The following is a 26,000-nucleotide window of genomic DNA, read 5'->3' on the forward strand; positions in this document are numbered from 1 at the left end:
GGGAAAGCAGTAGACCCACAGGAGTTCAGAAGGCATGGATACACACAGAGAAGGGAACCAGGGTGGGGCATGGTATTATAGAGAGGGTAAAACGGGGAGATGCTGAGGCCACACATGGGAGATGCATGAGTGAGGTTGCATGGCATCGAAAGGACGGCAAGGGGTGCGGAGGGAGGCGGACACTTGATGTGCAGAGGGTGGGTGCACAGAATGAATGTAGGGTTGGTGGAGGGCACACACTTGCCATGCAGGACTTTAGTGGGGTGGGGGGGGGGGAGTGTTTCTTGTACCAGGCCTGCAAGTGGTAGAGCAAGAAAGGCACACACCACACACACCGGCACACCTACTGTTATACTTTCACACAGCCAATGTCATTAATTCGCTCACCCTCCTCATATATCTAAGAAAGAACTATCCTTGTTTAATACATTTATCACCATTTCTCCACTCAACCAATCTTGTATGCCAACATACCTAACATTAAATGTCCACACAATCCACTTCATGCCCCATCGCATCCCCATTATACATCCATCCAGCCAACATCATGTGTCCTGATATATACAATCTTTACTTCCTTACGAAGTAATATCCACATTGGTTGCATCACTTCTTCCCTTGTGTTTGTAGCCACCCTGTGGTATACTATTTTTTGTTCTTGTTAATTTTAAGTGGAAGGGCTACCTTACACTGTTGCCTTCTCATTTCTGATATACTCGTAGCTGAATCTGTGTAAACATGTTTGGAGTCTACATTGTCCTCATGCACAGAGAACACTACCATCCCATATATATATATATATGCATGTCTCACCGTACACCGACTCTTCTGCACACTTGAGCTATTTACTTTTAATATTAATTGCATTTTGTGTCCCCTTTTGGCTCCTGTATTCCATATTCCCACACATTGACCAATTCTATGTTATTAATCAGAACAACATAGTAGTTTGGTGGTTAGCCCCCTTTTTGCACTTTTCTAAAACTTTTTGAGCTCTCATCTACCATCCCTGATTTATGTTATAAGCACTATATACACGAAGGAAGGTTGTGCCCTTGTTCCCGAAGTCTGTCCACCGTGTGGTGATCTAGGCTCCATTTTGAGTCGGCTGGAATGTTGTAACTCCCCTTTTCTAGGCTTGGCTACAGACCTTATGAAAAAGCTGCAAAGGGTCTAAAATGCCCAGCTGACCTTTGATCTCGCACGTTTTCCTTCTGCCTCTAGTACACCGAACTCTCTCCACTGGCTTCTTGTGGAGGAAAGAATAGTCTTCGTGGCTCTGCCCTGTCTTTAAAGCTGTACATCACATAGGACCCTGTTATTTGAGGAAGAAATTCACCAACTGTGCACCAGCTTGCTCTCCATGTTCATAGGAGGCTTTTCTCCTTGTTATTCCAAGAGTCAAGTGATCTTGTTCCGGGGGAAATACGTTTTCAGTGATGGCAGCTAAACTCTGGCACAGTCTCCCTATGACTCTCTGCACAATTCCTTACTGTAGGAAAAGCTTGAAGACCTGGCCTTTCAGAGGCTAATCCATCTTTGCTCCTGAGTTTGCTGTACTCCACCAGCTGTGCCAGTGCTGGGACACCCAAATAGCTATTTAGACACCTTATAAATGATATAACATAACATACCAACTTAGTCTACATGGAAAACCCAGCAGTGGAATATTCCACGTTTCTTATTTTAAATTGGTTACAGTTGTATCACAAAGTCCATTATTATGATTAGTTGTAATGCTTTTTTAGAGCCTCGAGACAGTCCTAAATTGACGAAATGTGTCATAACGTGTTGTGTTAATATCGTAATCCTATTTGTGCAAGGTACCCGGTCTGGTGGAGCGTAGGTTGGTAGATGTCTTGTTACAATTGTTCTGAAGCTGGCGACACACCCAGTGTGGTTGAGTGTGGGTTGAAAGACAACTAATTATATGTTACATGCTGTACCGTACCAGTGGGGTTCAAAGATACACAAAAGTGCCATATTGCACTGAAGTGTGTAGGTGTGATCGACACCCATCTTGTTAAGGTTTTCAAGAGTTGCAGTATGGGAGTGGTTGAAAGACAGCTGTGCCTGTCACGTTTTACAGAAAATCAGCCAGGGAAATGTATTTTCTCCATTGACCTATATTGACTATGTTTAGGTGGGAGACAAATAAATAAAAGCCATTTTGTCTTAAAAAAATTGCTAGTCTCTTGTCTGAATTTTGTGGGTGGGTTGGTGTGTGGTCGAAAGACCCCCAATCACTTCAATATTTAACAATAAATTCAGTGTATATGGTGCTGAAAGACGCCCAAGGCAAAGAGTTATGAGAATGTTGGTTAGAGCATTGTTATTTGTATTTTTTTCATTTTCACTGGGTCATGTTGGTTTGGCCAACCGCCATGGTCTGTTGGTGGAGTAGCATATGATTATGTGTTTTTAATGTTTGTGTTGTGAAAAGGGAGTGATGATAGGAATAATAATGCTTGGGAAAGGTATAGCTCATTGTAATACCTGGCAGTGCCCCAGGTTTTAGGGAGATATTTGATCTGGTTTCTATTTTCTTTTCTGGTTATCCTTATCTGTCGTAAGGGACGGTTTGGAAGTTTGTATGCTTCCTCTGGTTTCTATTTTGTGGTTCAGTTATCCTGGTCTGGGTCTCACTCGTGTTTCTTAAGAAGAGTGTTGTTTCTTTATTAGTTTCATAAGGAGAGGGGGTGGGCGGTGCTCAGTTTGTAAGGTTTCCTAAAGACGTAATGACGTAATCAAGTGCTGGATTAAACAGTCACATATTTTCAATCAGCATCAGGCCGGCATGGTGGCGTCTCCGCCTTCATAAATCACCTTTTGTAACATGATCCTAAAAACTGCAGCATATACCTTAGAACTTGCCATGGACTTCACTATGTATGTATCTATGTATGTATGCTTGAATGTGGTATCACTAGCATGATCCTAGCCAAAAGGCAGCGTAGCTCTGTACATAGTCAAAGCCCAAAATAAAGTCAGCGAGCAATAGGAGAGGTGACTGGAGAGGAGACAGTTGATAAATTGTGATGTAGAGTTCTTTGAGGAGGTGCGTCTTCAACTCATTCCTTAAAATGGAGTAGCGTTGAGGCGATCATGATGGATACTTGGATGTTGTTCGTATAGATGGGAAAAGTCTGCCGCTGTGTTTTTTCATTTGCTACGCTCTTTGGCTGCAGTGTGATTGCATCCTGGCTGTGGATGTGCCGATAGCCACCAGGGTTGGTGTACTTGTCTGCAAGAGAAGCTGAGGTGCTAGTTGTCATGGATGTGTAAATCCTGCTGCTGGCACTACAATCTCAATACCAAGCAGTTCTCAGTAATACCTCTGATTTAAACAAATGTAGTCAACTCTGTTATGAACATATTGCTCTTACGTCGTGCCACTTGCACAAATGTCATAAATAGTGAGTGTGTTAATGTGTGGTAAGTGACGCCATAACTCAACTATGAACTGCCTGAAATTAAAGGTCTTAATGACAATACCGCTAACGCTATGAAGCATTCCAGTAACTCAACCTCACGGAATCTTCCATCAAACTTTGGTAACTTGCACTACCCTAAAATGTGCAAGAAAAACATCACATACTCCATAACCCTCATGGGAACAACATCAATAAAGCCACCCAATGGTGTTTAACTGAACGTTTGCAATTAGCTCTATTTAGTTGCATTCCACCCATACGCAAATCACTTCAAAGCTCTGGCAGAGGTACTAAGCACTATATACATTATAATATAATGCAATCTTTCCATAACACATATTTGCAGGTGTGCAGAGTGTGATATGCTATTTATTACAATTGTTTAGTGCAGGGAATAGTGCTTAATTTGAGCCAGTGGTTTCCGGTGCTCAGCACTGGCACTTAATCATCAACACCGGCGCTTTTTTACGAGCACCGGTTAAGGACACATTCATTATGGTAGTTCAGTGATTTGCCCAGAATTACAGGATGTTGAACCTGGTTCCCCAGCTCCAAAGTTGGCAGCTTCTAGCCATAACGCCACATCCTTTCCCCACTGTTATGGTTAGCAGTTAATCTGTTTTAGGCTGCACTAATTGGAGAAATGGGCTGGTGCAAGTTGCCTCCTGACAAAAGCCCCGGCACATATATATATATTTTTTTTTACAAGTTTACCTCCGGTAGGGAGAGGTTATTTATCACAAGCATTGAAGCCTTGCATGTGTTATTTGTGCCATGCTGGACTTTTAGGTGCATTGGGAATAAACACACCTATTTAATCAGAAACAGAGCACAGTCTCCTTTCATAGACCTGTAGTGTGATGCAGCGATGATCAAAAGTATTATTGGCAGACCTCATATTTATTTTTACAGGGATCATGTCTGCTTGCCACAGAATGTGGACCTTAGGAGCTAGTCTTTGCTCACCATGTCCTCTCTTCAGAGATTTTGGACGTACTGGCAGCAGCCAGCTTGAAATCTACCTAAGCATAATACAGGAGAAAAAGTCTGTTGTATTACTATTTTTTTGCCAGGGAATATCAATCAATTCACTTTGTTGAAGGACAATGTGGTTTTCCCCCTCCTTTTTAGATATTTTGTCCATTGAGTCTTTCATGTGTACACCTGAATGGCCTTCCTGGCAGTAGTTGAGGCCTGCTGTGAAGGTGAGAAGAATATTTGGTCGTCAAAACCTGTTCTATCCAGTTGGGGACCCTACAGATCGTACTTGGATCTGACCCTGCACTTAGCCAGATTTATACACACACACACTACAAGCTCAAGGTCTCCTGCAAATTTAATCATCTCTCTCAGTGAGTTTCGTCAACATGGGCCTTTGACCACACACTATGTTCCATATACAACAAAGTGGTTCTTAAGAATTATATCATCTTCGTCCATCTTCGTCCACAACATGATGTGGTTCAACTGAAGGAAACCTTTCCAGCCATGTTTTTCCTATGCTCGCTTGCCTCTTCCAGCCGAGGAAACCAAAATACCCTTTATGCCAAATGCAACAAACATTTTTGCTTGGTTGAACTGGGGCTATAGGTCATGCAGACCAATTTTTGTGATCTTGGGAGGCAGCAGCGTTACAGCCGAGATGAGCATCTTTGATTGGACAATTTCCACAATGCCAAATCTAGTGCAGTGGACCGATCAGCAAGTTTTTTTTATTTACTCAAGGCAAACTCGCAAAGCAAAGTAATTTCTTCAGAAAATCTAAAAGCGATGCACTTCTTCCAGCTGAAGGTTTCTGTCCCGTGCAGGAAGGACTTTGTTTGCACTCAGCCTGTTGTGACAGGCAGGCACCGGAAAAAGCCAGTGGACATGATGTTGGGAGGTCCAACGCTAAATAGACTGGAGCTTCAGATGCCATATCCCCTGTTGGCTGCCCAGATGTTTCTGAGGGTAAAACTAGTGACGGTACTGCCATAAGGAAAACCTCCGCCCTCAACCTCTCTTTTTTTTGCTTTCTCTTTAAATACCACTCACTTCAAAATCGGTCCTTTAGTCTTCATTTTCTCTGCCAGTAGCTTAGTTCCCACCTGTCCCTCAAACATTAGTTGAAAACATTTCACAGAGTGGCTTCTTTTTCAAAAGGATTGCTGTTTAGGATGCCAATCTGCCCAGTGGATGGAAACATGTCTGCATTGATTCAAACTTATACCTCTTTCTGCAAACCTCTGTCAAGCAGCTATAGAACAGATTTTAGTACTGTCATTTTACAAAAGTTGATAATTGGTGAGAATTTACAGTGAAGGTATAACCGAGTCACCATAAACATAACATAACATTTTTTACAAGTGCCTCCCTACTAATACAGTGCCAATTCATTTATCAACATAAATGGTGTGCTTTTATATAATCAGTAAGAGGAGGTTCAACTTTGTTTACTATATCGTTGGGAGGTGCTTGACATTGGTGATTCCACAATATTTGCTGCACAGGAATAAAAGACTAGGTATAGTGGACATTCTGGGCCTTATCTCAAATTGTCAGTTGTCACGCCCGCCTTGATTTTCTCTAGGTTTCTGCAACACTACACAATTATTATAGAACCTTTTAGAAAGACCTTGTCTGTTGATTGGTGTCATTAATACATTAGTTTAGCAGATGCTTTGTCTTGTAAAAATGCATTGTTTTCTTTAAAAAATTGAATCTTTTTTTGGGAGTATCAGTTCATAAATGTTTGCTTCTGTCTATTTTGTGAAGACAGAATCCTCCAGGCCTTCCCAGCATCGCCATCTCTTGGCTTGTCTGCCGTATAAGAAGGAGCCAACTGATTATTGACTGGCACAATTATGGTTACACAATTATGGGTCTGACTCATGGGGAACATCACCCCATTGTGCTAATTGCAAAATGGTAAGTATGGCTTCACTTTTTTTTTTTAGCTGTGTTATTGAAGACCTATTGTTGGCAACAATAATATTGACAGCAATTTTTTGTACTGTACATTGCATATCACTTGTTGCATTTCTTGCCATTGTCATTTGCATACTTAATGGTTTTTCTTCCTCTTCATGTGTTTGTTCCTACCCTGGTGCATAGCTTATTTAGCATTCTTTTGGTCGAAAGACTTGTATCCTTTTAGTCAGTAAACTACTTTTTTCTTTTTCTTTGAGCACTCCGTGTGAGTGCATGTGTATCCTTGTCTCCTTTATGTACTGCTTCCTAGTAAAAATCCCATGCTCTGTGTTGCTCCCTCCCACCCTTGCCCACCTACTGCTTCACATGCTCTTCCAGCCCTGCTCAACTGTCTTTTTTTATTTTATTTTTTTACATCACCCACCCTCCTACTCTGTTGCTTAACACCTTCCACTTCTCCCATTGCTCAATTATGCTTACATCATTCCACCCCCATGGCCACTACATCATTGCTCCCCCCTCCCTTTTTCAACTTTTTTTTCTTCTTTCCTTATTTGCTGTGGTAAACATTTTAATATTTTCAGGTCTCAGTTAGACAGTCAATGCTCTTTCTCAAAGAAACATGTTGTTTTCAATCTGTGAGCTTCAGCCCACCTATAGGCTTACCATTTGCTCGCTTCATCATTGCTCTCATAGCCTTTGTCCCTATTTGTCCATGGCATGCATGAGTCATGCCTCTTGTGTTCAGCCCTCCCCCAGAGCATTGACCAAGTACTGGTGTCCATCCATTGTTCCCATTTTAGGAGCTACTTTTTCCTTTGTGTTTGAGCACTCCACATATGTGCTCATGTTTTTACTAACGCAGTCTGCTCCCACCCTGGTTTCATTTCGAACAAAGCATTTATTAGGAATTTGCACACAAAGGCTGCATTTCCGCACGAGTGCTTTGTTTTTACAAGCTCGGTCTCCTCTCACCCGGGCTTAATTTCGAACTATGTATAAATTTGTAAACTGCACTATCTGCAAAGCAGCGAAATAGCAAGCTGGTATTACGCATTTGACTACACCCAACAGAATATAAACATGAAAACTGCACAGTTCCCCATTTTGTTGGTATTGTGGATGGAGATTGTTTTGATTTCTCTTTTCACGCTTCCCTCCTTCGTGTCTGCTAAACAGAAGATACATCTGGCATGAGCCAAACTCCTCCTGCCTTGCCTTTCCCACTTTCAGAGAGAGCAGCGCTGGGTCTTAGGTTTGTGTATGCGCTTTGGTGCCACTTCAGTGAAAAAACTGAAGTGGTCGCCATATGCTTAGGATTGTTAAATTTTCCCTCCGGTTCTTAACTGTAGGGAGTCTGGACACAGACCTCAATTGGAAGTTCTCATTTGCTAAACAAGGGGGTTTCTCCTCTAGGTAAAACATTTTCCACTGTTCTATTTTATCCTGATTACTTGTTTTCTGTGAGCTCATAGGCGGCTACATTGATATCTATGTATGCATAAAGGCTTGCTCTGCTCTCTCCTCCATCCCCCTCCCTTGGCCTCCTGCTTGTTTTGTGTGTGGAAGGGAGGAGGCAGGACAAGAGAGAGGGAGAAAGAGAGTGAGGGTGCATTTTTTAAAGACTTGGTCTCAAAATATGGTTATTTATAATTGAGCTGCGTCGACTTTACATGACTTTCCGCCATGCTGAACGGCAGCTGTGCCGCTGTTCAACATGGCTAAAAGACATTGACAACACCAGTAGCCCTCGAATTGCCGAGACCTATTAGCTTTGCCAATGCGTGTATAATTTACCACTACAAGGTGTGCGTACGCCATTGCGGAACCATATAGTAAAACTTTTATTTTTAAATTAAACGAATAAAGTGACTTGACTGACTGACATATAGTAAAACAAAATGCTAAATGACTGCAGCTTCATATCGCGTATATGTTCATGCATGATAATGCCCATATTGCATTGCCACTTTTTTATTTTGCCAATGCTGAACATCATCGCCAAAAAGCTTTGGCAAACCTTAAGCTCTGCATTGACAGCAAAACACAAGGCCTAATAGCTTTGCTGATGCTTGTTCTGGAAAGTTGCCAAAAAGAGCCTTGTTTTGCTAATAAATTGTAAAATTAAATTGGATTGTAAGAGAAGCTGTCTGAGATAACCTTACCACAGACCTTCACTCAACCTAAGAACAAAGTCTATAGGGCTTACAAATAAAGATTTAATGTAGCAAATAAAGTTTTGCCCCATGCGTTTGGTTAAATATAAATTTCCCGAAACACTGTTACATATATGGCACAGTTACAGTATGTATAACGTTATAAAAATGTGGCTATTTGAATTTGACAGCAAACAGTATAAAATTGCAGAGGAGGAAGATTGGAGCTTGAGATGGGGGAAAGGGCTTTGGCCATTGACTCGATCTACCCCTTTCACTTTTAATGGATTAGATTCAGAGTATTTAGTTTAGCCAGTTAGTTTGACTGCGTAGGTCCAGTTTTTTGGCAAAGCCACAGGGCTCTGTTTTACCCTTACTGTTTAACATCTATATGATTCCTTTTGCTTGTCTCATTTCATCCAATGTCTTCTGGTGCAACATGTTTATGGATGACATTCAATTCAATGGGATCTTTATCACAAGCCTTCCACTGTCCAAACTGTGGGTGCTTGCTTGCTAGCTGTAAGGTTGTGCTTGACTAAGCAGGGCAATTCACACACAGCCATTTCAAGTAGAGGAAGCCTAGGCATAATATTTCATTCATCCCTATCTAGTGATGCTTAAATTATGGCTCTGACTAAGCTCTCAGCATCAAAAAACAGTAGTACAGTCCCCCCACTAGATTGATATAAATAGGCTATAAGTCCATAAATATAAATGTGTCCACAGTCCGAAACAGAAGTTAATTTTATGTAAAAATTATTTATCTTTCATTTATTTTATAAAAACAATAGCACAGATAGTAGAATCATATTCATTCATTACATATAAAAGGCTAAACATTCTGAATACCATTGAATAATGAAGAGAGACATGATTAGATGCCTAACAGTAGAGATTCATACAATACAGTACATACATCAACTTTATACACATACAAAGACAAATGAAAACACAGCACAATGTACTATATAAGGTACAAAAGGTCAGACAGAAAAGGCCCCTATCTAGTGATGCTTAAAATATGGCTCTGACTAAGCTCTCCCAATATTATTTGTACAGTCTCTTCAAGGTGTTATCATTGGTAAGGCCTTCCCATCTCATTCTACTGATTTCCAGCTGTAGTTTTTTCAAGACTACTATTTTGCTCTGCACTATATCTAAATGTGTCCTAATATAACTTGAGCAGTGTTGAATTGTAATTGTTTGTTTCAAATTGTGTTAAGAAATATGAGTCTTTGTCAAACTGTCTTCCAGTAAAGGAGTTAATTCAGCTAAAGGTATTGGCCTTAATGTGGAAGTTCGTTTATTAGCTTGGTCTTGACTATTTGAAAGATTGCATTCAATTCAAGATCTGTTCACAGAAATTATGCTTCTCTAGTGACCCAGCATTGATTGACCCAAAATGGAAATGTGTTACATTTTAGGATAAGCTGCGTAAATTGTGGAGTTAAATTGTGGAATGATCTGCTGCCAACTGCATTCCAGTTTTCAATTCTTTTAAATTTAGGCTGAATGACCTCTTATGGCATTTTATAGGCTGAACAACATCTTTCTTAAACCGAATTTAAATTGGTGAACTGTATTTATTTAAAAAATGTTTTGTGAGGTTTACTTACTTTTTATGTGTTCATTGAAGCTTGATTTTTCTTGCATTTGTGCCTGTTAAAAATGAAAAGTATTAATACTGCTACTCTAATTACTATTAAAATTCTGAAAGCAAGCGCATTCATTTACTCTTAGTTCTCGCTCATTGATCTCAGGTGTAGTGCATATTAGTGGCAAAATCTGTATTTGCCAGTCTTTAATTTTGTTTGAATTAAATTTTAATTTTGTACATCTGTGTAGGTTGAAAACTTCTCAACGTTCAGCTCCTGAAAAATTTGGTAGATTTCCCCCCCCCATGGTTACACACATATTGTAATGATGAACTTCTGATAGTGTAGTCAACAGTCCTATCCTGTCTTTTCCTTGTGTAATTATGGATTTCCAGTTGTTTCTCTTCATTCAGGCAAATGCAGGCTGGGTACATAAAGTGTATATTGCCACTAGACGAGGAGGATATAACCTAGACGAGGAGGATATTACCTAGACGAGGAGGATGTTACCTTATCGCCAGGATGCCAAAGGCTAATTTTGAGTAATAATAAATGGGATAATGTCCTTTGTTAGGATATGGTGACTGCAAAGCAGTGGTCGGTCCCTACACTAGGATCAGTGCTTGTTTTGACCATCGGCATGTAGTTGGACTGGGATCTGTACATCGGAGACTACTTTATTTCTTTGCAAGAGGTTGTGTTAGAATTCACCTTCTGCTCTTGTCGTTGCATAGAAACCTTACCTGAAAGACCCCGGTTTATTTTTTTACCAATATCTTGATGAGGATGGTCAATAAACACACTTCCCATTACTTTTATATACCATCAATAACCTCTCCTGCCATTCAGAGATGCACCTATCTTATTTTGTAAACATTTTAGTCATTTGGATGAGTGATTGGGGTTGGCTCGCAATCATTAACTTACCTTGCCACTGGGCTAAAGTTGTGGTAGGAAATTGGGGAAAAGGTCAAGAAGGACTTGTTACAAATATTCCAATGCTGGTCTGGCTCTCTTATGGACATCCTACTCACAGAAGCGTCACTGAAGAGGCTCTGGAAAACCCACAGTCTTCTCACTTGCTGTCTCATATGATAATATATATGCATAACGACTGAACAGTTACTTACATACTAACTTTTTTTTATTTTTTATTAGTGTACATAGTTATATTCATTTTATAAAGAGTAGCACTAGCTTGAAATTAACACATTTTAAGGGTGATTACTAAATCACAATGCATCTGGACACACCCTTATAACCCCCCCCCCCCCCCTTGAGGAAGCTAGAGAGAAATATTGTTGGCTACCTTGTTGCAGTGCAACAATATCAGGACCAGTAGGAAAATGAAATGCTGATAAGCACTAGTACTACTTAGTATTTTTCTCCTGACCCAGATAACAGAATGGGCACATATTTATTTTTATAAGCATTGGTTGTTAGCTGTGGCAAAAATTAAGCAATCTGGATAAAATCAGGAATACACACTATTTGTGACTTGAATCCTACCTGCTGAGCCACAGTTTACAGCTCTACCACAGATTGGCTTAAGATCCACATCACACATAGATGGGAAAGAACATTGTGGACTTGTAAGACAGATTTACTGTGATATATGAGTAACTTTGCCTGATTAATTTGTGATTGTAGCTGGCGTTCTTACTCACTGTAAAGCTGCGATGAAATTCACCCATATTATATAATGTAAATGCGCAGAAAGTCATTTAAGCCTTAGAAATTGTCTATTCTTATTACAACTCTGACATGACCTAAACATCATTTTTGTAACCTTGGCAGGTATGAAAAGGTCTTTGGTCAGTTGTCCGACTTCAACTTTTGTGTGACAAATGCAATGAAAGATGATTTGCAGGAGAAATGGAACATCAAGTAAGCCTGAAATGCCCGCTGTTGGATTGTGATTTTAAGTTGATCGTTACAGATTCGGAATAAATGAAAATCCGAATGGTTATTGCAAATATAAAAGCAGAAATTGTATTTTATAATTCAGGCAGGTAGGCATGTTTATTGCTCCTAAGAGGTGACTGTGTATCTGGATTCTGGTAGCTTTTTTGAAGGGATTTGACACCTGCTTACTCTCTTCATAGGAATCAAAGGCAATTCAATTGGCTAGTATAGGTGTGGAGCTGTACTGCTGAGTAGACCATGTAAGAGGATGAGAAACCACTGTGCAAGCAGTTGAGAAGGTTTAAAGCTAGAGATGCCAAGATATTCCAAGAGGGCTCTGCTTACTTAACCAGAATAGGATTGGCTAGAGTTTGGCAGTATTGGAAAAAAAACTGTCTTGGTTGGCTGAAAGGCAGTGGCAGCTGGATTGTACCGAGGGTGGTGGGGGCACAAAAAAAATAGTTACCTTTTATCTTGCAGTGAGACATCCTCCTCCCTTGAGTGTCTTCTCTCCTCACAGCAGCTCCAGATGCAGGAAAATGCATTACCCTTTTCTGGCACTGCTTTCACAGCATGAAAGCAGTGCCAGGATTAGATAGAGCAGGCTCTCGCAAGAGCACCGGAGGCCTGCGCTTTCTCTAACACAGCTGGCTAAGACAGCTAGGTTAGAGAACTTTTTAAAATGTGCATGTTTGGCTGGCCGGCACAAGATGGCAATGCTCGCCCTGCCCCGTCCTGACACTTAGTTCAGGCTAACCCAGCCTCTGCATTCCTATAAACAAATATAACAAAGCAAGCAGGCCAGCCGGCTGCCCTTCTTACCCTTGTCCACCACAAATCTTCAAGAATATTCTTTTAAAACTACCTCTGCTGCAACACCAGTAAGAAGAATCATCAATAATTCCTTGACTACAGGAATCTTTCCACATGACCTAAAAAAGGCATACACATGCCCATTATTAAAGAAAACTAACCTGGACCAGCAAGATCCAGCCAACTACAGACCAATTACAAATAGACCTTCACTGAGCAAACTGATAGAAGAGCAGCGTTCGCCACATGTTACAATTCAGTGAAGATAACACCTTACTTTCAGACTATCAAACAGGATTCCACCCAGGAAGAGGCACAGAATCTGCCCTAATAGCCATCTGGGATGACCTTAAAAACACAGTAGATCAGAACAGGGTTGCTGCACTACTTCTCTTGGCCCACTCAGCTGCCTTCGGCACAGTTGACCATGACACTCTAATCTAAAAACTCTACAAAGCTGCTCTTGACTGAATCACATCCTACCTTCAAAACACAACAAATATCATCCATACTCCCCCCCTACTCACCCAAACCGTACTTCAAGAAATCAGGGGTCCCTAAATATCACATTACCCATGCTTTTCAGCATCTACATGAAGTCATTAACAGCAATAATCCATAAAATTCTGCTTACATCCAGGTGACACACAAATACTTCTTTAGCTGGAAAGCCCGAAGATATTGGAAACTTAAAATTCTTCAGTTGCCTCAAAGCCATTGATTGGTGGATGAACTGGAGCCATCTCAAGTATCTAAGAAAGTAAGAAACCTTGGAATTACCATGGACTTTAAGTTATCAATGAATGCCCAAGTAGATAAACTCTGCAACGCATCTTCCCCTGCCTGGGATTTCCACACAAGGTCCATGCTACTATGTCTTGTACTTTCTAAACTGTATTACACCAATAGCATCTACCACAGATCCTCTTTATCAACTATGAAAAGACCACAACAGACTCTGAACTCTGCTACCAGACCACTCCTACATGTAAAACCACAAGCCAACATATCCCCTGCCTTGAGGTGCCAACATTGGTTACTTGTTGCCAGAAGATCCACCTTCTAGCTGCTTTGTATCACCCGCAAAGCAATAGATGGAACAGGACTGCTTTTCATCAGGAATAAAATCACCTAACACATTCAACAAATGAACCTCCGCTCTTGATTGGCCCCTTGCCTCAAAACCCCACCATACAAGAAAAAAACCCATAGGTGCTACACCTTCGTCTGTTCAAGCAGCCAAACTGTGTAATTCATTACCTGCAAACATAAAATGCACGGATGACTATCTTATTTTAAGAAGACTACTCAAGAGTAGACTCTTTCCTACATAACCACCATTCTTTTTTAGGGGATCCTCATCAATAGTCATAAGCACCGACTATCCCGCACATGGGCAGGTATATTCAGTGCTTATGACTTTGATGAAGATAACCCTTGAAGAGAACTAGGATTATAGGTAAGTAAATCATCCTTCTCTTCCACGGGATCCTCATCAATAGTCATAAGCACTGAATATTCCAGCCCGGGGGTCGCTGCGCATGGGTGGGAATATTCAGTGCTTATGACTTTGATGAGGATACCACTGGAAGAGAACTAGGATTACAGGTAAAGTGACTTATCCTAATCAAACACTAATGTATAGCATATTTCTGTGTATGTAAACATTTATAATTTGATTATATGTATATATCTAGATATGTGTATTTCTTTGTACAAATACGTATAATAACTATGGTTAGTAAAATATGTAGATATTCTTTAGGTCTGGTTGACAAATGTATATATTACTTATGCTTAAAGATATATATATTCTATGCTTAACTTGTATATAGGTCACTGCATAGTTTTCATCTAAATTATTTGGTTAGATGCTTATGGGTCTCTGTTTTATCTATTACAATATGTAAATATTTTCATAACTATTTTATCTACTAGTGCTTTACTATTAAAATAATGAGGAAAATATAAATTAAAATAAAAAAAGTTATGAAAATACACAAATAAATTCGCTTCAAATAGAGCAATACTTGAAAGTCTGAGTTTATACAATACAGCTTTAAATCTCAATATAATATTTTCATTATAAATGTATCCCTATTTTATGTAGTTTTGCATCTATACATGTATTACTTCACTCCTACTTAAGAACAAAAAAAGCAACCATTGACTTTCTCTAATGCACTACTATCTCACCCTATACCTCTCTCAATATATCCTCTACCTCCTCTCTGACTCATCCCAAGCCTCATTCTACTACTATGATCTCCAAAATAATCCTTTCTAGACTCTTCCCTCCTCTGTCCCTCCTTAGCTCACCCCTAACCTAATTTTACTACTATGATCTAATTAACAACCTTTTCTAAATTCTTCCCTCCTGTATCCCTCCTTTGACTCTTTGTAAACCTAATTTTACGACTGTGATCACCAAAATAACACTTTCCAGGCTCTTCCATCTTCTATTCCTCCATTACCCTATTTAATTCAACTAACTGACATGCATGTCCACTGCTCAAATGAACTTATATGTCCCTATACAAATCCCCCACTAATCCTTTTTGGGTTCAGTAGTAATGTTCTACTCACCAAAAAGCGCTTTGACGCCTTATCAGGGGTAGTAAGCGCTATATAAATGTAATTGCTGCAGGTGAAGACTTGTATTTTATAATTTAGAAGAAGACCGGTAGGTGTTTCCATCATAATTAAAGATTCAGAAATATGTATACATTTCATTAAACCCAAATACAATTTATTGTGTATTAAAACATAAAAATAGGTAAAGAACTTCTTTAATTTACAAAAAAAAGCATATGATTGCTGCTCCTCAACCGAACAATATGGTGCCTAACTAAAATTGATGACTTTTACTAAGCTTAGCAATAGACCTCTCATTCAACCTTGGGTAGCAACTTATTCATATATTAAATCAATAAGTAAAGAATACCTCACAATTGAATGATCATGTCCCATATTAAACATAAAAATAATCAGCTACATATCTTGATTACTAGTGTGCCTATCGATTGTAATTAATCATGCAATATTGCGGTTTTAAAATTCTGTGAGCTCATAAAGATTTATTGCAGGCAGTCTATCTTTGCTATGATATTCAATTTGAAAGGGTTGTCCAGTTTTGTATCTTTCATAGATTTGCATACTTCTATCTTTCCCTGTCATCAAATTGGTAGTCCCACAGTCATCTTCAGACTGTAGTAAGAAAACCTGTAATGCCGGTTATAGCCTTAGCAGTGTCACTTTAGTAGCACACTCACTTCATTGGAATAGACCCAAACCTCAGCCAGTGAGTTGAGAATACACTGTACTCCCATAGACCACTCTACATCAGATTTTCTACCACTTGTGTGAGATAGACTCCGCAGAGTTCTGCTCAACAACCGCACTTCAGCCGAAGTGATTTTCACGTACGTTGAAGCAAATGCGCTTCTTCTGACGGTGTGGTCTTTGATTAAAGTTTTTCTGATGGTGTGTTCTTTGATTAGAGTTTTCCAGTAAATATGGTGCATGTTGCTGATCGATTTGAACACACGGCATTCGCACTCGCACTGTGTGTTTTTGTGCAACCCCCTCACTCTCACTTCAGTGCTCCATGTTGTTTTATATAGTGTGAATCTAAAGGTGACATTACTAAAGCTTGTTCATTCAGCTGCCTCCATGTCCCAAAGCCCACTGCTTCCCCTACTTCGTCGACAAACTTGAAGAAATCCAGGAATGCGGTGATTTCATCTCGTCTTTCTCCTCATAATTTGGCTTCAGTGTGGGGTACATTGCGGTAATTTATTTAAAATGTCTTCCATCAACCTTCTACTCACGGGCATTTCCATTTTTAAATCCATTACATTTTATATCTCAAATTATCATTGTGGAGAGAAGCACTCATAGCCATCTCCGAGCGATCTCCACTTCTCCCTCCGTGTCCCAAAGCCCACGGCTTCCCCTCCTCCTCCGACAAACTTTAAGAAATTCAGGAATGCGGTGATTTCATCTCATCGTTCTCCTCGTAACTCGGCTTCAGTTCGGGGTACATTACGGTAATTTAGTTTAAATTTCTTCCATCAACCCTATGCTCACAGTAGTTTCCCATTTTTAAATAAATGACATTTTATAGCTCAAATTGTCATTATGCAGCGAACCACTCACGGCCTTCTTCATGCTAAATGATTTGAGCATATGGGATTTTTTAAATGTGCATATGTTAAGTAATACAGCTAACTGGAAATTATTATGTACCTGGGCATTATAAATGAAGGCTCGTAAGGTGTTAGAAGTGCATTCCGTCAATCTGATATGAACACTCACCTTTTCAAACTGAGGGAAAGTATTTATTCGAAGGGGGTGGGCAGAGCGAAATCATAAGTGTCTCCGACAGTGGCGGCTACTCCGCTAAGGCGTAGTAGCGTTGCACCACTGCCTTCAAGCAGGAAAAGAAAGGAAAAAATCTAATGATAATAATGTAATGTTATTATCATTTTATTTTGTCCTCCTGTTGCGGCAGTTTGCGTGAGGGGCTGAAGAGCAGGGGGGTAGGGTACAACATTCCTAAGTGCGCAATGACTGTTTGGTCGGCACTCTCAGGCCGGTCAAAACAGTCATGCGCACTTTCCCTGTTCTACATGCAGGCTGCATTACAGCCTGCATGAAGAACATGCCCAATCACAATGCTGCATTGCAGCATTGTAATTTGCCAGGGGAGCCTTTGTGCAGGGTGCTTCCTGTTCCTGGAAGACGAGAGCAGGAGAAGAGACCCGGCGGAAAGATACATTTTTTTTATTGTGACACCTGCGCACACCAACCCCTCCGTCCACCGCCTATCCCCTCTCAGACCCGCCCATGAGCCGTGCCGGCCGCATTGGTCTTTGGAATCCATTATATTGTATTTGCAGCGCAGTTTATGTCAGGCACATCTTTGTTAACATTAAACCAAGGATTGCTTTTTGAGCAAATGGCCGGTATCATTACGCAGATGTGTGATTCTAAGCTGTTTTATTATATTGATGACTTTTCTTGCTCTGCAGAAAATGAAAACAAGCAGCCGCTTCCAACATCAAAGCAAAAAGCAGTCTTATTTTTTTATTAAACAAGTGTTGCTTACTTTTGTTGCCAACATTCTTGTGCAAAGCAAAAGAAGTTTTCGCACATGGGCCTCATTTGATGTCTTTGAATGTTTTTGAAAACCGTTCGGTCGGACTCCCATTGACTTCAATGGGAGCCTGTTTTCCGACCGACAACACAGGCTCCCATTGAAACAAGCATTGGCATAGCCAATAGGTCTCGCTTTTGGGACCTTATAAGTATTTAGTTATGCAGCACTATCCTTAGTGCAACAACATCAACTGTTGCATGGCTAAACACTTATAAGGTCCCAAGGGCGAGACCTATTGGCTATGCCAATGTTTGTTTACATTGTACTTCCTTTAGAAAACACTTCAAATTATTAGCAGTATAAATGCTTTCAATCGTAAATGTAATCTTTCTGAAAAGATATTCCTTAGCTCAGTTTTTAAGATGATTGACATAAATGCACACAAGGCCACCTCAGACTGCTGAAAGCGCATTAGGAGGTTAATAGTGTAGAGGTACACACTGCTGGGCTAAGTGCAACCATGTGATGGAAAAGGAAGGACGGCATCGAATGTGGTGAATATACTACAGCTTGCATGGTTAATAATGTTTTGAGCACCCGTCTTTAGTTGACAAAAGAAGTACAACGACTACATCAGTGAATACTTGCATTATCCCAGCAATGCTCACAGCTGTCAAGATAGGAAATGTTGAGTGAAAAATCTACACTTTCGGGTTGCAAATACAAAAGTCTCTCTAAAATAATGAGATTGGTTAGTTGATAGTTCAACAGCAAGACAATAAGAATGAGCACTAGAAGCATGTGGCTGCACATACACAATATGGACACCAGGATAAACCTTCTGTATTCATTCCGTAGTCCAAAAACTGCTCAGACCAAATTCGAGGCTCTGGCATTGGAGATTCTAGCACTGGTATCAAGCCACATCAGAGCCTAAAATCTAGTCTTGAGGACTAATCTCATATGAAACATGTCAGAGGTCACTATAGCGGGCCAACATGGACTCCTTAAACATTAGTCTTCCCAAAAATTTTTACTGAGAGTTTATGTGAACAAGTCATCCATGATGCACCATAAAAGCAAAATGTCACACTCAAACCTGCCTTAAAGAACACTTCACTTGCTGCCAGTGAAGTACAGAATTATATCCTAAATCGTCTGCTAGAATCGTCATGTAGTCTAGAGTAAAGGTCAAAACAAACCAGCTGAAAACAATGCCTTCTATGGACCAACCAACAACTTTAGATAGAGTACCATCATGCCAAACTGCCATATGAAGTACACGTTGCAAAAATAATGACATGGCCCTTCTGGAATTAGAGGGCCAGTTTCTGAACGCTACCTTCGTCAATGCACGAGAGCCTAGCCAATTCATCAGCTCTTTGAACAAATGTTTTCATTAAAAGTTCTAACACATTCTCTAGAGCACAGAAACAGGGTACTGTGGGAGTGGGCCATGATCAATTTGAAATGCCCCACAGAGCAAAAATAAAATAAACATATTTGTCCTTCAACCTTAGCAACTGACTACCTACTGCCTTTTATGGTCCAACACTGCGTTTACCAGGTGTACCTGTACCTATCTGAACAATGTGCTCCAAAGGGGCATATAGGCTAGCTCTTTGACATTATATATAGTAATACATAGATTATTCTGATGTCTCCATTAAGACATAACTGTCAAACCACAATAACTACAATACATCATGTTATGCAAAAGGAAATCACAATATATTAAACAATAAAATAACATGTCACCCATACACCAAGCCGAATAATCTTAGAAAAAATTAATTTAAAAAACACATTATGAGATTATGAGTTTGTACGTGGGTATCTTCTTAGGCGAACTTGGCTACGACTTACACTAATGCCATACACACTGCTTCCCATAAACATAAGAAAGCCTCCCATCTGTTGATCTTCGACACAACGTGCTTATATTATCTTCTAACCTCTCAACAGAAGGGCAAATCAGGTAAAAGTGCATCATCTCTTTAGCAATCCTCCTTCAAACAAAAACAAGAATGTTGTCCATTTCAATTCTAGATTCCCGTGGCACCATATTCATCCTAAACTTGCCCACCAAAGCTATTAAACTGTGCACAAGTACAAGTCTAATAAAACAAGCCTCTTAAAAAGGAAATGTGTGCACACTATAAAAGAACAAAAAGGATAATCTTGAGATTGCATCCCAAATCAATGACAGAGTCTGTGTTTTATTTATTTATTTAAAAGCTTAATCTCCATCATTAGGTCCTGACATGAATCAACAACGGAGCCCTGGAGCATTCTTTTACGTTTACACTGCACATTTTGAAAACCTGTGCGAGCTACATATAGGAGGATCAAGGTCCTTTTGACACCAACAACAGATGTAATACATTTGGGGTATTTGGATTAGTCAAAGAAAATGTAGGATTACTCTCTTTAATCTGCTGACACTTCATCATAATGAAATCCAGGGGCCCATGATTCCTAGCACAAAAAAATATGAACAACATCTCCAACCTTAATTTTTGGAAAGCAGACACTATCTGTCAAACTTACTCTTGATTGTTTCCAGCGAAAGGGTCACAGCCATAATCCCACACCATTAAAGCAAAGCTGAAACTGTTGTATTCTCACACGCCTGAACTCATTTGTCTAGGACACAATACCTATAATATTTGGAATAAAAGCAGATAACTCCACATAAAGTTCGTGGAACCCTCTTAGAAAATATTGCTTCTTCATTTTAAGCATTTTCCTTTCGTCTGGAAAACACTTCCAAAACAGATCTAGTTCTCAAATAACCCAACATTTTCTTTTCAAATTATACAATTGTTTTGGTCTTTGGGGTCAAATTTTAGCTGCAGTGTCCCTAGATGTTTGAAAAGTAAGAGTGGTGTCATCCACATAAATGAGGGAAACAAAATGGTGTGCAAGATCTAAAAAGGTAGCATAAAATGACCTCTCTCTGATCTTACTATATTTTTCAATCTGTGTTTTATAGCTAAACAACGATCCCTGATAAAAAATCCACTTGTAAAACCTGTCTGATTTGTGGGAATGATATTATTGTAAATGGCCCACTCTTCGACTCTAGTCGATAACTAACCACTTACTGAACAACTTACTTAGTGTCTAGAAGACTGATTGTCTGTTTGCTTTAGCTTGAAACAGTTCATTTTTTTTTTACTAAGGGACAATAATATTATCCTTAAGGGGCCATAGCAATTGTCATTGCTCAGGTTAGGTTACTAGCTTGTCCAACCAATGGGGCAGAACCTAAACATATTTGAACGTAAAACTGGGTTGGGGCAGGTGTCTTACTGCTTTTATAGAGTTCAAGCAACTCAAACATTCCTCTCTAGTTGTGTGTGAGTGGGTGCCCTCAGGGATTGCTATCAAAAATATATATTTATCAATTGATCCTATCAAGCTTGGAGCATCACCACCAGATCCAATGCTATGAGATCCCACACAAGCCATAATTTCCCAAACAGCCTCCACATGCCTTCTGTTTACAATTTCTAACAGGATATTCCTCTTCTGGAAGATAAACTCAAGTTTCTTGGTATTAAAAAGGTGCTGTGCAGTTAAGGTAGACTTTAAAATTAGCTATAACAGGCGACACTACCTACTGTTACTAATTAAAATACAATGTTGGTCTTGGCACCACCCAGAGGAGAATTACTCTCATATACAATTGCCTGTTTGGTGCATCATTCTGTGTCCCCTGGACACTTTGGTTTGCCATGTGTAAGGGACTAACATATCTCAAAATTACAATGAATCAACAAGCATTTAATTTTATGTCTTGTAGAAACACTGAATACAGAAATTAATCGTTTACTGCTTTGCTTTTAGCACTGCAATTAGATTTTTGTGTTTTAGTCCGAAGTCCATAAAAGCAAGACCATGTTTTTCAAACGTGTGGTTAGCAATAATGTCACAATCACAGCTGCCAACTTAACTGATTTTTTGTGTCAATATTAGGCCACTTTCCCCGAGCCTTCCTCTCAATTTTAATAGTTTTTGAGCAATTCTTCAAAAACGTCTAGGTCTTCCCAAAGCTGAACCTCGGGTCAGTATTTGTAGCAAACCCATGATTAATCCCTCTGAATGACAAAAATACCAACTCAAGACACTCCATTAGACCACTTGTATCAGGTCGTAATATCTTATCAGTCTCATGTGCCCCTGGATTATTTACGCAGTTTTCTAAATCACGCCTTGCCACTAAGTATCAGTGCGTGGTGTATTTATATGTAGGTTAGGTGGCATCATAGTAAAACAAATAAAAAATGCCTCAAACGCATGCACCACCAGTAAATCTACACGCAGCCAGCGAGAATACAAGTAAGTATGCTGGGGTGGGCCTACCACAAAGATGGCGTTGAAACTCGTCCTTCAGTCATTGCCATTTCAGCCCACGCTATTCAATATGCTGTCAATTTCTGACAGCAGTCAAACTGAAGTGGACTGAGCAACTGCCTTCCCAGGTCACCGAGCAGCCACGAGATGGTAATGACATTCGAGCACAGACCATCGACCGACGTTTGAACAGACACTACGAATGGAAAATGTTTCTAAAATCATATGCCATTCCGTTGTGCTGGCTTCTAATTTGACCGGACAAAAAAAGGTTTCCCGAAGAATGAGTTAATAGTATACTCTAATTATTTTAACTGCATCTAACATGCTTCCAATTAGATACATCACATTAAATCGCTGCAAACATACCTACTTCTAACAAAAGAACGCTATCTTCCAGCCTCTTCGACCCTTCGATGAGCTGTTATTTGTTGTATAAATAACGACACGGTTGTGTGCTAAATGAATAGGCAGGAAAAATAAAAAACAAGCATTGGCCGCGCGGCCGTAAAAGTAACGGTCGCGCGGCCGTTAAAGCGAAAGTAATCGCGATCACAGCGAAAGTGATCGCGATCGCGAGGACGGGACGCGCTGTGTGGCAAGCACGCGAGTGGTGCGCGCACAGCAGTGATTGGCGGCTGCGCACGTGCACGCTCGCGTGAACGCAAGCGCTAGGCCAGCGAGGTCTGGTAGGTAGCACTTTGGAAACCCGTATACTAAATGTCGAGCAACAGCGCATGCGCTGTTCTAGGCTCGACCTAAAAAAGGGTGGTTGTGGAAAACCTTGCACCCTGTGGAGGGCACCCTTGGTGCCTGCCACACTGTGCATGGTTGGAAAGAGGGTACCCTTGGGACCCCCCATATGCCCCAACCTAAGGTCCCCCGGTGAAGGGGGGCCTGCTACGGGCCCCCAAAGTCAGATTCCGACAGCGATCCATGCCGGACAAATCGATTCAGAAAGGCTGTCTGAATTCAACATTGTAATGCGTCGGTCGGAAACGCGGGCCATAGACCTGTATGATTCGGCTCCGACCGACTTGTTTTCTCCGAGTACTGATCGCAACCGAGTCAGATCGACCGAACGGTTTCCGACTATTGTAATTGGTCGGCAGTATGTGTTTCCGAGTCGGTCGGAAACGTAGGTTCCAAATCGGATTCGGACTACCCAAATCAGACAAACCAAATGGCGTTCGGAGCCTTTCCGACTGACATCGTAATCAGCCCCATTGTCTTAACTAGACGCAAACAACTGACAGCAAGTGATTAGCGTGCCTCCTTTTCACAACTCGTTATCATTTGTGAAAAGTGGTGTTTTAATACATTTGTATCTAACTGGTTAGTTTCAGGCGTGCCTCTTAACCTTCTCCCCACTTTCCTCAGGATAACTGTTCTAAAACAGGACTCAGCGAGCCACCCTTAATCACCATGCCCCCCTCTCCCATTCAGAACCCATGGTGAAACTTCAAAGCGATGATAAATCCAACCACCTGAAGCAGATGGCTCAGGAAGAGCCTGGCGACATATGAAGATTCCCTCGTGCTGTGCCTTTGTGGAGTGGAAAACGTTTATTTCACGGGTACTAGTGAGGGACCAGGGGGCACATGAGAGGAGCAGATGAGTCCGCAGCTAAGCAGCGTGCGAGAATATACTTCAGTTGCAAAAGACAACAATTGAAGAGTAATTGTTACTACATGGAAAACAAACTCTGCTTCAAAATGCAGTTTTAATTATCGCTAGAAAAAGCTTCTCTTGTGCGTGTGCAAATAAAATTTGAAACACGTTAATTGATGGTTGGGTTTCTTCTGACTGAGATTAATCACTTTGAAGGTTAAGCAGACCCTTCATTTCGAAATCGCACACAATCCAGTTAACTTGATAATGCAATTTAAATAGTTTGCAGTAGTTGCCGTTCTGCCTATAAGTTTATGACTGCACGAACTAGAATGCAAAGAAAACAAAATGACTGGGGTGCTTGGGACTTAAAAATGTGGTGGGGAGGGAGGAGCCTAGCGCGCAACCAAGATGGCCGCGTAGGCTTACGGCTCTCGAGGGCCTCCGCAACCTCCCACGTCTATCCTGACTTAATCCTGGTTTATTTGACGGGCTTTTGCAGATGAACTTGCGCTGAGGTGCCACCCGTTTTCCAAATTCAGATCGGACGCCGGGAACCGGAATGGTTGCACTCCGAAGTTTGCGGCCTGCTCTTGCCTTGGTCCCGATCTCGAGCTGGTGAAGTGCCCGGGTACGAAGTGAACAATCGCGGCTGGCTGGGCTTGACCTGCCACGGACCCCGCACTTTCACTTTCGTTTTCAAGCTTGTTCCCTGATATCGGCTGAGAGACTTTGGTGTTTCAGAGGGGCGCGGACGGCGGAGTGTCTGGCCTGACTCTCGGACTGTACATGGGCTGACTGTCGGCGACGGCTGTGTTCAATTGAATTAGCTACCTGGTCCCTTTTTCCTGGTGCGGGCGGGTGCCAGCCTTGGTGGCCTCCGGACGATGGCGGCGAGACTAGACGGAGACAAGTCAAAACCCAAGTCAACCCGGAGGGGTGCCTATACCCAGGTCAATAACATGGATCGATATGCGCAGGCAAAGGGATCCCCTGGTGGCTCGCATAAATCGCCTGAGAGGTCTAAGGAGGTCTCAGGCCCATCGTCAGAATTGACCCTGCTGGACGTCATGGGCGCCATTGAGGAGATGAAGACCGCTGTGGGTCAGCAGTTTGATACCCTGGCTCATAAACTGGACGCAGTCCTGATCGATGTAAATTTGGTCAGGGCAGACCTGTCCAAAACTAACGAGCGGGTCGACTCCTTGAGTCAAGCGGCGTCGAGCCTAACTGTGGACGTGGCCGCCCTGCAGACGGAGGTCCGTAGGTTGTGGCTAGCCAGTGACCTGACGGACCGTCGACTTGAGGACTCCGAAAGCAGGGCTAGACGGAACAATGTTCGTATCATTGGAGTGCCGGAAAGATCGGAGGAATCTGCTGCGGATCTTTTTGTGGAGGATCTGGTGACCAATCGTCTCGCGCCCAAGGGACTGAGTAAGTTCTTTGCGGTGGAGCGGGCCCACAGAATTCCGGGTGGTGCGCCCAAGGTGGGTGCTCCCCCGCGGCCTATAATCGCCCAACTCTTTAACTTTCGGGATAGGGATGCTATCCTACAGGCGTCGAGGGTGGCTGGGCCGCTGAAGTTTGAGAACTCCAATGTCAGCTTTTACCCGGACTTCACGCAAGCGGTCCAGAAACAACGGCTGGGATTTTTGGGCGTCAAACGGCGCTTGAGGGACATGGAGCTGAAATATGCGATGTTATTCCCGGCGAGGCTGCGGGTTGAGTTCCAGGGTCGCTCCCACTTTTTCGACCGGCCGGAGGCGGTTGGAGACTGGTTGGATGCCCTGCCTCGGGGACAGGATCGAGACAGTCGGATGGCGGAGAGCGGACAGGATTTGGTGGAGCAGGACTAGAACTTGGTTCCTGGTGATGGACTGGACTGGTGACGTTTTGTACCTTGGCTCAACTGGACCCTAGTTTGGCACAATATGCCCTCCAAATGCCTGGGGGTTGTGGGGAGCTTATTGGGGTCCTTTCCTCCTTCTGGGGTTCTTTTTGTGGTATATGTTTCGGGCGACAGGCACACTGCAAGTTGGGGGGGCTGTTTGGGCTCAAGCAGGGGTGCAGGGAGGGGGGAGTTGTGGTTTGGGGATTGTGGGGGAGGGGGGTT

General features: G+C 41.5%; 1 protein-coding gene across 2 annotated transcripts in view; it reads left to right on the forward strand.

Moving 5' to 3' along the window:
• The window catches only part of ALG1 (ALG1 chitobiosyldiphosphodolichol beta-mannosyltransferase), a 236,930-nt gene that overhangs the window by 64,918 nt on the left and 146,012 nt on the right, over positions 1-26,000 (forward strand). For both annotated transcript variants that reach the window (XM_085628273.1, XM_085628274.1), the window contains exons 4-5: positions 6,193-6,341; positions 11,896-11,985. In XM_085628273.1, the coding sequence (XP_085484399.1) occupies positions 6,193-6,341; positions 11,896-11,985 (239 nt within the window). The remainder of the gene's footprint in view (positions 1-6,192; positions 6,342-11,895; positions 11,986-26,000) is intronic.

The sequence above is a fragment of the Triturus cristatus genome, chromosome 10, assembly GCF_964204655.1.
Source record: "Triturus cristatus chromosome 10, aTriCri1.1, whole genome shotgun sequence".
NCBI classification, from domain to species: domain Eukaryota; kingdom Metazoa; phylum Chordata; class Amphibia; order Caudata; family Salamandridae; genus Triturus; species Triturus cristatus.